This window comes from Oryctolagus cuniculus, chromosome 3 (genome assembly GCF_964237555.1).
Source record: "Oryctolagus cuniculus chromosome 3, mOryCun1.1, whole genome shotgun sequence".
In the NCBI taxonomy this organism is placed as follows: Eukaryota; Metazoa; Chordata; class Mammalia; order Lagomorpha; family Leporidae; genus Oryctolagus; species Oryctolagus cuniculus.
In genome coordinates, this window is record NC_091434.1 from 113,123,840 (window position 1) to 113,137,678 (window position 13,839).

The following is a 13,839-nucleotide window of genomic DNA, read 5'->3' on the forward strand; positions in this document are numbered from 1 at the left end:
TTCAGTTCCCATGTGTTTGCACATATCCTAGGATTCCAGAGTTGCTGATTTCCCACTTCATTCCATTATAATTTGAGAAGATGCATGATCTGATTTTGATATTTTTTCATTTGCTGAGGCTTGCTTTATGGCCTAGTATGTGATCAATCCTAGAGAAGTTCCATGCACTTGTGAGAAGAATGTGTATTCTCCAACTGTAGTATAGAAAGTTCTGTAGATATCTCTTAGGTACATTTTGTGTAATATGTCAATTAACTCTGTTATTTCCTTGCAGATTTTCTGTGTGGTTGATCTCTCCATTGCTGAGAATGGGGTATTGTAATCCCCCACTACTATTATATTGAAGTCTATGTCTCCCTGTAGATCCCTTAACCTTTCTTTTAAATAGTGAGGTGCCCTGTAATTAGGTACATATCATTTATAATAGCTACATCTTCCTGTTGAAGTGATCTCTTAATCATTACATAGTGCCCTTCTTTGTCTCTTAACAGTTTTTTTGTTAAAGTCTATTTTGTCTGATGTTAGGATGGCTACACCAGCTCTTTCTCAGTTTTTGTTAGCATGGAATAACTTTTTCTATCCTTTCACTTTCAGTAAGTATTCATCTTTTTTTGTGACATGTGTTTCTTTTAGGTAGTGAATAGATGGGTTTGCTTTTTAATCCATACAGCCCGTCTGTGTCTTTTAACTGGAGAGTTGAGGCCATTTACATTCAAAGTGACTATTGATAAGTAATGACTTTGCTCTGCCGTTTTTCTATAAATATTCCTATTATTTACTTTGGATATCCTTTGTATTTTTTCTGGGAGAAATTCTGCCTTTACCTTCATTCATAGTGATGACCATGTTTCTGTGTTTTATGTATAACGCATCCTTAAGCATCTTTTCAAGGCTGGACAGGTGGTCACACATTCTGACAATTTCTGTTTGTTCTGGAAGTTCTTTATTTTACCTCCATTCATAAATGAGAGCTTTGCATGGTACAGTACTCTGGGTTGCCAGAGGTTTTTTGTTTTTTTTTTTTTTTTGTTTTGTTTTGTTTTTTTCCTGACTGTATAATTGCCTGTGATTTGTATTCTAATTCAGATATTCCTTCTTCTGCTTCACTGATTCTATTGTATGGCTTTCTACTTCAATTTTTATTTGTTCTACTGAATTCTTCATTTCCAAGATTTTATTTTTCTTTCTCTTTAAGATCTCAATTTCATGGGAGAAACATTCTTTCATGTCATTATGGATTTCTTTGGTTCATGCATTTGCTTCTAATTACATCTAAGTAATCCTAATCAATTTTTGAATTACATTTCTGGCATTCAAACTCTTCATCTTCACAATCTAGTATTGAAGTGCTGTATTATTTTGGGGGCATTGTTTTGTGTACCTTTTTTTTGTTTCTTGAATTGCTGCATTTATTATTCAGCATTTATGGAGATACTTATTGATTTCTTTGTTTTTTTTTGCTGTGGCGACTTTTATCTTTGGACGATATCTGTGTGGATAGTGGAGTGTCTGCCTTCAGGGAATACCTAGAGGCATGTGGTGGATGTGATCAGGGAGCTCTGTTCAGTGCTCTAGGGTGAAGGGAGTGTTAAGGTGACACCCAGATTAGGTGTGTTAAATCTCCCTTTTTTAATCAGAGGGGATGTTTTTTCTCTTCTCTTAGACTAGACTCAGCTCATTTCCTCTTGTCAAAGAGACCAGTGCCTGAGCGGTAGCCCCAGTGGGATTAATATTTGTCCTCATCCCCACAAGGACCACGGAAAGGATCTATGCAGTGCTTGCTGAAAGCAGATTCCCTAGCACTGTCCCTCACCAGGGAACCAGGGAGCCCAGAGCGTATGGAGCCTCTCACAGTGACTGCTAAAGTCCCAGCCACACCTTGAGCCTTCCCACACAGCCTCAGTGTTTTCAAAGCCCTGCAGTCTCAGAGTTTTCACAGTCCTGAGACACAGGCCTCCCTAACTCAGGAGCACCCAGCGCCCCCCACCCCCCATTGGTTCTCCCTGCCATACTCAGGCGTCTCCTCTCAGCTGGTTGCTGACACAGCTGTTATGTATGTCCAAAAGGACCTCTGCTCTGTACTGGCTTGTTACAGGATGTCATTGTAGAGTGACTGGGGAGAGAGAAACACGCACCCCCTTTTTCTCCCCTAATTTGGTAACTACACTATCCCGCAGAGGTCTCCAAGCTGGATTCTCCCAGGCTTCTCCTGCAGCTTTATTGCCAGTGGCTTGGGCTGCTGCAGTCTGGTTTCACCTCTCTAAAGCTGGTTCTGAGGCTCTTGGCTGTTGGGGTTCTGACTTGTGCATGTCTACATCCTCCATGTAAGTCCACTGTGTCCCTCTAATTTGTATGGAGTTTCCTCTCCCTTTTTCTCCTTAACTGTTCCCTGAGATTTAATTCTCTCCAAATTTTTAAAAAATCTCCTAGGCTAGAGTGGTAAGCTCCCTCCCTACTCTGCCATCTTAATCCCAAGAAATAATTCTTTAAGAGTTGAATAGATTGGATTAAACAAATGGTGTTGCATTATATAATCCTGAGACATTTTAAACTTTGAAAAACACCTATTCTAAAGCATGATTTTATTTAGATGTTTCATAGAGTAATATTTCAGAAACCCTAATAAAAAAAAACTCTGATTAAAATCTCAAACTTCTATGATGGAAAATGAATTCTAGAATTAAGGTTTCTTTGGTTTTTCAGACAACACTCATACTTTTATTTCTCCTCTTCTCTTGCCTCTGATATTCCCTTCCTCTGTCTTTTGAGGCCTGTAATGTCCAAGTAATTTTATTTTTTCCTAGATAATTTTTAGAAAAGTTTCAGAACCAAAGCAAAGTTGAGAGGAAGGTACAGAAATTTTCCATATATGCATTCTGCCCTACTGATGCCCAGTCTTCTCTGATAACACCTGAGTGGTACATTGTTACAACTGATGAACCTGCAGACAGATCATTATTACCCTAAATCCATAGTTGACATGGTGCATATTCTAAGGGATTGGACATATATTTACCATTGCTTTACTATGCAGAGTAGTCATCTGTGCTGGCCTTTTCATCTTTCTCCCCAATAACCCCTGACAACCACTGATCTTTTCCTTGGCTCCATTGTTTTGTTTTTCCCAGAGTGTCATTTAGTTAGAATTATACATGCGTGTAACCTTTTCAAATGGTTTTTCACTTAGTGGTATGCATTTCAGATTCCCTCATGACTTTTCATTGCTTGATAGCTCATTAAAATAAATGAGCATGGAATGATAACCCATTATTTGCATATAACACCATTTACTATACATTCACCTAATGAAGGACATTGTGATTGTTTCCATACTTTACCAATTACAAATTAAGCTCCTATAATCACCCATGTGGAGTTCATAAGTGAGGTCAAAATTTTTAACTCTTTTGGGTAAATACCATTGACAGTAATTAATGGGTTATATGATAATAGTATGTTTAGTTTTTTAAGAAATCACAAAACTGTTTTCCAAAGTGACTATTCCTTTTTTTGTTCTTACAATCCATTTTATTCACCGAGGCATTCCTTGAATACTTTAGCCAAACATTTCTCTTTCTCCAAACTCTCAGCACTTGGTGTCTTTATTTTGACAACTACCGTGTTCTTTGTTATGTCAGCATAAACTCCTCAGAAACAAAGAACAGAAATATCCCCTACCCCATACAGTACTTCATTTGTTATCTTAAAATTTTTTCAGTGAATTTAGAAAGGTCACATTTTTGTGTGCTATAGTGTCATAAAAATAATATATATCAGTGCTTAATTTGGAATCAAATCTATTAATTTCTGCTACTACTGTATATGTTAAATTATTTCTTGACAGTTATTTTGTAGGCTAAATCCATGATTGATTGATGTGAAAAAGAATTGAACTTTTAAAGTTATTAGCTCTTTGTCCCAGCTTTTTACCTGAAAAACGTTGCCCTTCCTATAGTAAGTGCTGAACATTTTACAAATACACAAAAATAAAATCAGAGAAAGTTAGTATACATCTTTGACATTTTATTTTTAGCTAGAATGAAGGTCACAGCTGAAAGGTCACAAAGAAGATTTTATACAGCACATAATGCATTTTTTGCAAAGAAAATGAAATATTGTCTGCAGCCTTTTGCATCTAAAAGATAATGTCAGGGGTTATTTTTGATATTTAAGCGCTATTGCTCTCCCATTTCTCAGAACTTGGAATCTAAAAATGAGATTACACCTAACTCATCTGTAAAATACTAATGTAAAATTTGTGCTTTTCATTGATATCCTAGGTTTTATTACTTGAACTATACCTGTGAATCTTCAATCTGTTTAGTATTTGTTGGTCAGTAATTGTTTACAGAAACCTGGTGTTTACACTATTGATTTGGTGAATTTCCTTCTGGGATGCAAAGTTTTCTTTATATGTTCAGGTCCCTCAACTATTCCGTCTTTGAATTTACAACAAACTGTCCATTTTACTACTAAAGAGAATATGTCAAAGTGAGTTTGGAAAGTGAGAGGGTAGTTTATGGTGAAAACATGAAAAATGTGTCATTTTAAACATAAAATACAATAGGATTTCAAAAATGCTTTCATTTATTTTATTACACCACATAACATGGGATTGATACAAAAATCTGTCATATAGCAATGTACTTTAAAATTAAAATAAAATTTAATTTAGTAAAAATGTGTCAAAGTGATTGCTTTCTATTATTATGCAGTTAACAGATTTTTGGAAACAATAAAATTTTAAGATTTTTAAATTTTATTTACTTTTTAAGATTTTTTGTTTGAGCTGCAGTGAACATCAGGGTACAGATAACTCTTTCATATACTGATTTCATTTCATTTGGAAAAATTCCCACGAAGGGTACCTGAGTCATATGGTAGATCTATTTTCAGATTTCTGAGGATTCTTCATACTGTCTTCCACAATGATTATACTAGTTTACATTCCTACCAAGAGTGTATTAGGGTACATTTTTCCCCACATCCTTTAAAGCATTTGTTGTTTGTTGATTTCTGTATGAGACACATTCTAACTGGAGTGGAGTGAAACATCATTATGGTTTTGATTTACATTTCTCTGCTAGCTAGTGATTCTGAGCATTTTTTCATGTGTCTGTTGGCTATTTTAATTTCATTCTTTGAAAAATGCATGTTCAAGTCCTCTGCCCATTTCTCAGCTGGATTGTTTGTGTTGTTGTTGAGTTATTTGAGTTCTTTGTAGATCCTGGATATTTATCCCTTATGTGTTACGTAGTTTGAAAATTGTTTTCTCTAATTCTTTGGTTGCCTCTTCACTTTGTTGAGTTTCCTTTGCAGTGCAGAAGCTTCTTAGATAGATCTAATCCCATTTGTCTATTTTTGCTTTGATTTCCTAAACTTCTGGGTTCTTTCCCAAGAAGTCTTCTCTTATGGTAATGTCTTGCAAAGTTTTTCAAATGTTCTACTTTAGTAACTTGATGGTATTAGGTCGTGGATTTAGATTCTTAATCCATTTCATTTGATTTTTATATAAGGTATAAGACAGGGGAGTTGTTTCATACTTCTACATACAGAGAACCAATTTTCCCAGTATCATTTGTTACAAAGACTGGCGTTTATCTTGGGATTAATTTTAGATCCTTTGTTAAAGATTAGTTAGTTGTATAATGTGTGGATTGATTTCTGGAATCTATTCTGTTCCACTGATCTACATGATTATTTTTGTGCCAGTATCAGGTTGTTTTGATTATAACTTCCCTGTAAAAATATTGAATTCTGGTATTGTGATGCCCCTGGCTTCATTTTTGTGTTAAGATTGCTTTGTATATTTGGGATCTATTGTGTTTATATATGAATTTTAGCATCATTTCTTCTAGATGCAAGAAGAGTGTCATTAGCATTTTCATTGGGATCACATTGAATCTTTAAATAGCTTTCAGTTATATGGACATTTTGATAACATTAATGCTTCCAATCCATGAACATGGAAGATTCTTCCATTTTGTGTGTATGTGTGTCTTTTTTTTGTTTATTTATGGAATCAACCCAGATGTCCATCAACTGAAAACTAAAGAAAGTGTCCTATACATACACTATGGAATACTATTCAGATGTAAAAAAAAGTCTTTGTAACAAAATAGATGTGACTGGATACCATCACACTTAGTGAAGTAAGCCAGTCCCCAAAAGACAGATATGTTTTCTCTGCTATGTGAAAACTAATAGAATAGCAAAAAATGTAATGTACATGAGTGAAATTGACATTTTAATATTTGAATATTGTTTATAGCCCTTGTCTCTACTGTTGAGGAACTTTTTGTTTATTTTTCATTTTACTATTTGTTGAATTCTTTTCTTAGTTGAGTAATTATGATTATAAAGTAAAATGAAAATGTCATTGTAAAGATTAGAAGCATTAAGAAAGTAAAGCGGAGGGAGAATGGGAGCATGGGTGGGATGGAGGGTAGGGTCGAAAATATGACTATGTTCCTAGTTCTATATATATGAATTACATGAAATTTTTTTACCTTATATAAATAAAATATCATTAAAATATGAAAGAAGATAAAATGAAGGAATAGAGCTTCAACAATCAAGTAAAGAAATTGGAGATATCTTTTAGGAAATAGGAAAGGATATTCTTTAAATTACTACATTATTTTACAAAGAAATATCGCAGTTCAAAGAAGAGAATGTGAATAATTTTTTTCTATCTCATATGTGCATTTAACATTTTTCTTCTTTGTAATATTGTTGACTCAGTCAGATAAGATAGTTTCTATAATTTCTTATAATGCAACTATAATATATATATTTACCTAATAGTAATATATAATAATTTTAATACAATAGTAGAGAAATAAATTCTTAGTTTATGTATTACAGGCATGGTTCAATATGAAATGACACTACCATAAAAAGAATATTTGTCCATACCATTATTAAGCATAATAACATTATAGAGAATTATTGGCATTTCTAAAAGTATAGGTAAGAGTGAGAGCTATACATCCACCTGACAATTTTCTCAGATTTTTAGGGAAATAAATCAACCAGCCAGTTGGTAGGGAATACAATGGCCACAGCAAACAACATGATTTTATTTATTAATATTTTCCATCTTTCATTCTAAAGTTGGTGGTTCTATTTCTTTAGTTCATAAAGGATGGTTGGAAATGAAATGTTGTTTAGTATAACATTGAAATTAATAAAGAAAAAGTGGAAAAAGGATAATGAAAATAGAATTGGAAGGGAGGAGAAGCTAGCTGAAAGAGAAAAGGTGTAAGAGACAGCAAGAAAGAGGAGGGGGATGAATTTAAAAAGTGAATAAGAGAGTGATGCTTTTTTATGCGTTTTTTTGGCACACTCCAAGAGAGTTTAGGTTAAAAAGCTTAAGCAAACTATCTGCCTTAAGTAATCAATACATAGATGAAGACTTATTTTCCAGGTACTACCAAAATTTTCCATTTTATTGACTTCTAGCTTTGAGTGACAAGCTTGTGCAAACTAGAAGGAAAAATTGGGGAAGGGAGAGGAAGATTAATGGAAGTAAGGTTATCTTCTTTAAACTATACTGATAAAATACATGATATCAGTACTCTTTATGCTATTAAAATTTATAAAGTTGGAAAAATGAGTACATGAAAAAGATTTTTTAAAATTTTTATTTATTTGAAAAGTAGAGAGAGAGAGAGAGAAAGAGAGGAAGATCTTTCATCTGCTAGTTCACTCTGCAAATGGCCGCAACTGCCAGGGCTGGGCCTGGCTGAAGCGTCATCTGAGTTTTCTGCAAGGATACAGAGACCCAACCCCAGGGCCATCTTCCAATACTTTCCCAAGTGCAGCAGCAGAGAGCTGGTTCAGAAATGGAGCAGCCAGGACTTCAACCGGCGCCATATGTGATGCTGGCATTGTAGGCAATGGCTTGACATGCTGTGCCACAATGCCATCCCCAATTTTTTAAATTTTAAAACCAATGTGAGATAGTTGTCTAATGTAGATTTTCTTTTATTTTAGATGAACTCACAAATTCATCAGAAACCAGATTATCTTTAGAAGACCTCTTCAGGAAAGAATTTGTGCTTCATGATCCAGAAGCTCGATGGATCAATGGTATGTGTTACTTATATTCAATTTGACTTCTGTATAATTAAAAATAATGTGCTTTATGGTTAATATTTTAATTGCCATGATTCTTAAAAGATTAAATATTTTAATTTAAAGTTAAAAGTTTGCCTATGTATTAGAAAATCAATTTCTAAAATAATGCAGCTATAAAACTATACTCCAAATATTAGGATGACTATTCTATACCTTCAGTTCTCTTGTGATCGTTAGTTATGTGGCTTTAAGAATGTGTTACATCTCTATCACTCCCCTGAATACTCTTCTCAGCATAGTGAGATAGATTTTGGTAGCCTGTATATATGTGTAAATGCTTCAAATTTGACCACATAATTAGTTTTCATTTCTCTTTTTGTTCCTTTTTTTTTTTTAAGCTTAAGTGCTGCAAACTAGAGAGATTATTTGCAAATTTGAAATTACTTGGAAATGATATTAAAATATATGCACCTTGTCTTTTTTTCTGGTCTGGCAAAGAAACAACCTCAGTTTTTCATAAGTCATTTCTTAAGATTAAAATAACAAGATAAAATAAAATCACCAAGAGCCACCATGGGCTTTCGTTTGTCTTTATGGAAAGTTTTAAGGGCTCAGTTGATCAAATGAAATATACTTGTGAAAAGGCAGTTAGGTACTTATTCCTTGAATATTCTGATTTCCCTAACAATACTCATCATTGTGGTTGGATAGTTGTTAATCTTTTTCTTTCGCTTTATTTAGACATAATATCTTTGCTTATTTTCAAGGCATAGAGTCAATTATATGTGTGATAGATAAAAGGAGCTTTGCCTTTTTATATAATAGATGGTCTCCTTTGTAGTACATTCCTCTTTCTCTACTATTCTAATTAAGTACATTTATGCCTGCAAATTACAGTTTAATTTATGGAGACTATAAAAAGATTGTAATTTAACTCATGGGATCAGGAACCAGGCAACACTTGTTTACTGGAACTGATATTGTCCCTCGAGATCAATGGGCACTAAAAATTTGTTTTTTTGAATGAAAGAATGAATGCTTTCAATTGAAGTCCAGGGTCATTTTCCAATAAGTTTGTGTTTCAGTTGAAATCAGTTGGAATGTGAGTGTGCATTATGGTGTTGATATAGAACCTGATAGTGACTTTCATCTCTAGTTTTGTGTTTTCATTTTGAATTTCTAGCTATACATCTGCCTTTGCAGTATTATTACTTCAGATTTACAATATGTTTAATGTAAATGAACACTGTAACTATACAAGGCTAGAAAAAATGTGTTATTATCGCCAAGCATTAATACACAAATCTCTCATAAGTCATTTTCCTGAGGTGCTATTGTAATTATGCAAGTCATGTATTTACTCTCTAGTTAGTATGTTCTATTGAGCGAGATGGCAATCATGAAAGTTGGCAGCATTTTTAAAAAGTCATGTTGAGAATTATTAGATATGAAATGTGTAATCTTCTATTTTATTCACAATTATTTTAGATAAGCAATAGAAATTTGTGTAGCCTTGGACTTTGGGCAAAGGAGAAAAAAATCATGGGTCTCATCTCCCTTCTTATATCAACTTGGACTATTTAAAGAGACATTTACTCCTATGTGTAATTGACACTTTGCTTTTGAAGATCCTAAGGACTGAATGGATATTTAAGCAGTGAACTGCATGCTGAATTAAGTCAAATTTCAATATCTGGACACAGATTTTACTCTTAACACTTCATAAAATAAAATATATTTGGAATTAATCATTTTTTCCTAATTTCCTGACCAATCATTGGTAAACTTGATCTTGGTAAAGCATACTGGGACAAACTATTTTAGAAATAATTAAGAAATATAATATTTATAGAAGATTTTGATGTAAAACGATGCTTTAAAATGGAAAAACAGAATTTGAGTTCTGAAAGCATGTGGTGTTTATGAATTCCATGGAAGGAATGGGCTCACTGTCAATAATTTGTGTGCACTGGATTGCTTTTTGAGTAGTGAAATGAATTTGTGCTCTCATCAAACCTCGATGTCCTTTCTAACAATCACTAGATCTTGACTTATTTCCATATTCCTCACATACTCAGGTCAGAACATATGATAAGTATGTTTGAACTTGGCCTTGTAATCAACAATTATATCTAAATGTGAAATGTAAGCTTTTTCTTTATTTTCAAGAAATGTTTTAGCAGGTTTTCTTAGAACATAAGTCATTTGAAGGACTCCAAGTGAGGCTTACTTGGATGCTTCATTTAATTTTTGGAGGGCATCATATAGGAACACTTGTGTTACTAGTCAATGGGAAGGGGGGAGTTGAAATAGCCTTGGCATGTGCAGGCTGTAGTGAAGCCATGCCATTCATTACACTGGTTCTCAAATAGTTATCTGACAATGTCATTGCAATCTTGAATGATTTTCGTGTTCATGGTTAACTGAACTTCCTAACCCCAAATCTGCTCATTTCCTTGAAATCTCCATTTTTATAGCAACTTATTCCTACTTATGTCACCATGAAACATGGTAATACATCTTGTTTAAAATTGGTCAACTCCCCACATACATTTAATGATCAATGGATCATCAAAGAAAGACCTAACATTGAGTGTTCATATGTTAAACTCTGTGAAAGATGCTTTATATTCATATTTTATATAATAACATATGACATTAAAATTAACTGCAGAAAACTGAAAATAAACCCAGTAATTTATCCAGAGACAAATCTAATAAGAGGCCTAGCCTGCTTCAATGATCATGTTTAAGTATAAAACTTACCCAATTTCATGTTTCGGTGTGACATGCCACTCTCATATATAATAGAAATGAGGGCGTATCACAAAGTTTTTGGAAAAGAAATTAAAATATACATAAATATGTTTGTTGTGTGTCATGAATAACTTTGTTCATAATACACACTTCTCATGAACTTATGTAAGACTCCTCCTATGTCTATTCCTCCCAGACAATCTCATTTCTTCACTTCTCATTGTTATTGAATATTTTGTGTTCAGTGTTACAGTTATGTATGTATCTCCCCAAGTATAACCATGTAGTATGAACTTATGCAGTCATTAAAAATCAAGTAGAAGATCCTACTTATTGACATGTTCACATTCGTGTTCTTAAACATTGATCAAAGATGACTTCCAAATAGTGCTGGTAGTATGATTTATCATGTTGTCTATGCTGTATAAGAGGTACTGTCTCTAGATTATTATTTTTTTTTGCCTGATGCATTTTTCTCAATTGATAATGATGACACAAGACATGGGAGTTTTCCACCCAAGAACAGTGTCGGATAGCCCCTAGCTAGCTAGCACTTTTTAGTATGGAGTACAAATAACTATACATGCAGGCAAGTACATAAGCATGGTAGTATAATAATTAAAGCTTATTAAAGGAACAAAGAAAACCAAGCTTTACTGTTCCATGACAAAGGGTGGTGAGGTGATCCACATCACGCAGTATGTTTTGATCTATATCACAAGTATTCAAAGCCTACCTCAATATTTCAAGTTCCCGAAACCGTCATACATCACTGGTTACAGATTTACCCATCCTGCTGCTTCATTCCATTGGGAGGGTGAGCCCTCACCCAGCCTGCATAGGCAGAGACAGGACTGCCGCCATGTCCTATACCAGCAGAGTTTGCTTCCCTGAGGACATTTGGGCAGCATCTTCTACATTGCATTGTCAATTTTCTTCAACAAATGTGTTTATATGATTGTTTATAGATAATGAAGAAGAAAAAATTGTCTTCTCTGTCTTTAGATTCAGGAGTTTCCAATTGGTCTAATTAGTTTCCTGCAAAATAGAACATTTTAAGTTTCAGTGAATAACTGCGCTTTTCAAAAGCCATCTGAGGAACCTTTTTACTGACTTAAAAATATGCCGGTGTCCTCCCTTTGTATTTCTTTTTTGTTTAATTTTTAACTATTATTTATTTGAAAGGTAAAGCGAAAGAGTGACAGAAAGACAAAGAGAGACCTTCTGCCTGCTGGTTCACTCCCCCAATGCCCACAGCATCAGGGCTTGGCCAGAGTGAAGCCAGAAACTCAATCTAAATCTCCACTTGGGTGACAGAGACCCAACTACTTGAGCTATTTTCTGCTGCTTTCCCAGGGTGTGCATCAGCATGAAACTGGATCAGAAATCAAGCCAGGATGTGAACCAGGTACTCGGATATGGGATGTGGGTATCCCAAGTGGTATCTTAATTGCCTCACCAAATGTCTGCCCTTCATATATATGTATTTGACAGGCAGAGTGGACAGTGGGAGAGAGAGACAGAAATGGCCGCCGCGGCTGGTGCGCTGCTGTCGGTGCACCATGCTGATCCGAAGCCAGGAGCCAGGTGCTTATCCTAGTCTCCCATGCAGGTGCAGGGCCCAAGGACTTGGGCCATCCTCCACTGCACTCCCAGGCCACAGCAGAGAGCTGGCTTGGAAGAGGGGCAACCGGGACAGAATCTGGCGCCCCGACCGGGACTAGAACTTGGGGTGCTGGCGCCATAGGTGGAGGATTAGCCTATTGAGCCACGGTGCTGGCCCATATATATTTTTATAAATTTTTATTTATTTTATATGTTTCACTCAGTTTTCTCACTTTGACTTTTGTCCAAGATAAATCAAATAATATTGATTTTTTAAACTTTTGCTTCAACTCTTTAGCTGTAGCCAGTTCCAAAATTTATCTCATAGAATATAAATAATTTAAATTGCCTCTTGATAAAATTAGATTCCATATTTTAAACACATTGGGGGTACATACAGCAGGTGAACTAACGTTAAATTATAGCATCTTGTTATGAGGCTGTGCTGTGTGCACTACTGCACCATTTGTTCATCCCCTGAATTTGACATCAGCTTTGTAAGATTAGTCTACTTATCATGGGTTGAGTCTTATACCATTGTCTAATTGCTATGATGCTTAATCTCAAACTTACCCTGTTCTGGACAAGTAACCAACTGTCTGCAGTCTGCAAACAACACTCAACACAACTCGACTCTAAGGGATAATAAACCATGGAGAATAGGATTTGTGCACCATCACATTTGAATCAACCCAGCCATTTGCACATTACCTGGACTGCCACTGTGCTCACTAAACAGTTGGGTTGTCACATGAGAAAAATGATTGCATTTTCTAGATGTTTAAAAGGTGGACCCACTTGACTCATAATCATTTGTGTTAATTATGGTACTTTTCCAAATGTAAGGCATATTTATTTCTTTGATTTACATAAGATGAGTTCAATATATAATGTGATGTGAGTTGTCACTTTTTTTTTTTTTTTTTTTTTTTTTTTTTTTTTTTTTTTAGCTGTTTGGAATGAGTGGTGGAATCTAAGACTCTATTTTGACTTGATCCTATTAGACTCAAGTTGGAGCCAACTAGACTCATTTGCCACATGGTATTTCCTCATAGACATTTAAACATGTTATCTTTTAAGGAGCATATGAGTGTATAATATACCGAAACGTTAAAGGCACTAACCCAGAGCAAGCCAGGGCCTTTCAGGAAGTTATTTAAGCTGCTTTAGGCTTTTTGTTGGTGTTATTCTTGTTTCCTTTTTTGTTCATCTCAAGTGGGAATAATACTATCATAGCCAGAATCATATTGAAAATAAATACGAAAAATATGTAAAGTATAAAGATAGAAAGTCAAAAGGTAATGAAAAGAATAGAAATAATAGGCAAATGTCTATAGCTAAGTAGATCCTTGAAAGTTGGTATCTATATGCCTGCTTTTAGATTCATTCTGGGCA

At 34.6% G+C, this 13,839-nt stretch overlaps 1 protein-coding gene across 4 annotated transcripts in view; it reads left to right on the forward strand.

Moving 5' to 3' along the window:
• Window positions 1-13,839, forward strand: part of DPP10 (dipeptidyl peptidase like 10) — a 1,559,001-nt gene that overhangs the window by 978,144 nt on the left and 567,018 nt on the right. For all 4 annotated transcript variants that reach the window (XM_051849637.2, XM_051849636.2, XM_051849638.2 and 1 more), the window contains exon 3: window positions 7,999-8,094. In XM_051849637.2, the coding sequence (XP_051705597.1) occupies window positions 7,999-8,094 (96 nt within the window). The remainder of the gene's footprint in view (window positions 1-7,998; window positions 8,095-13,839) is intronic.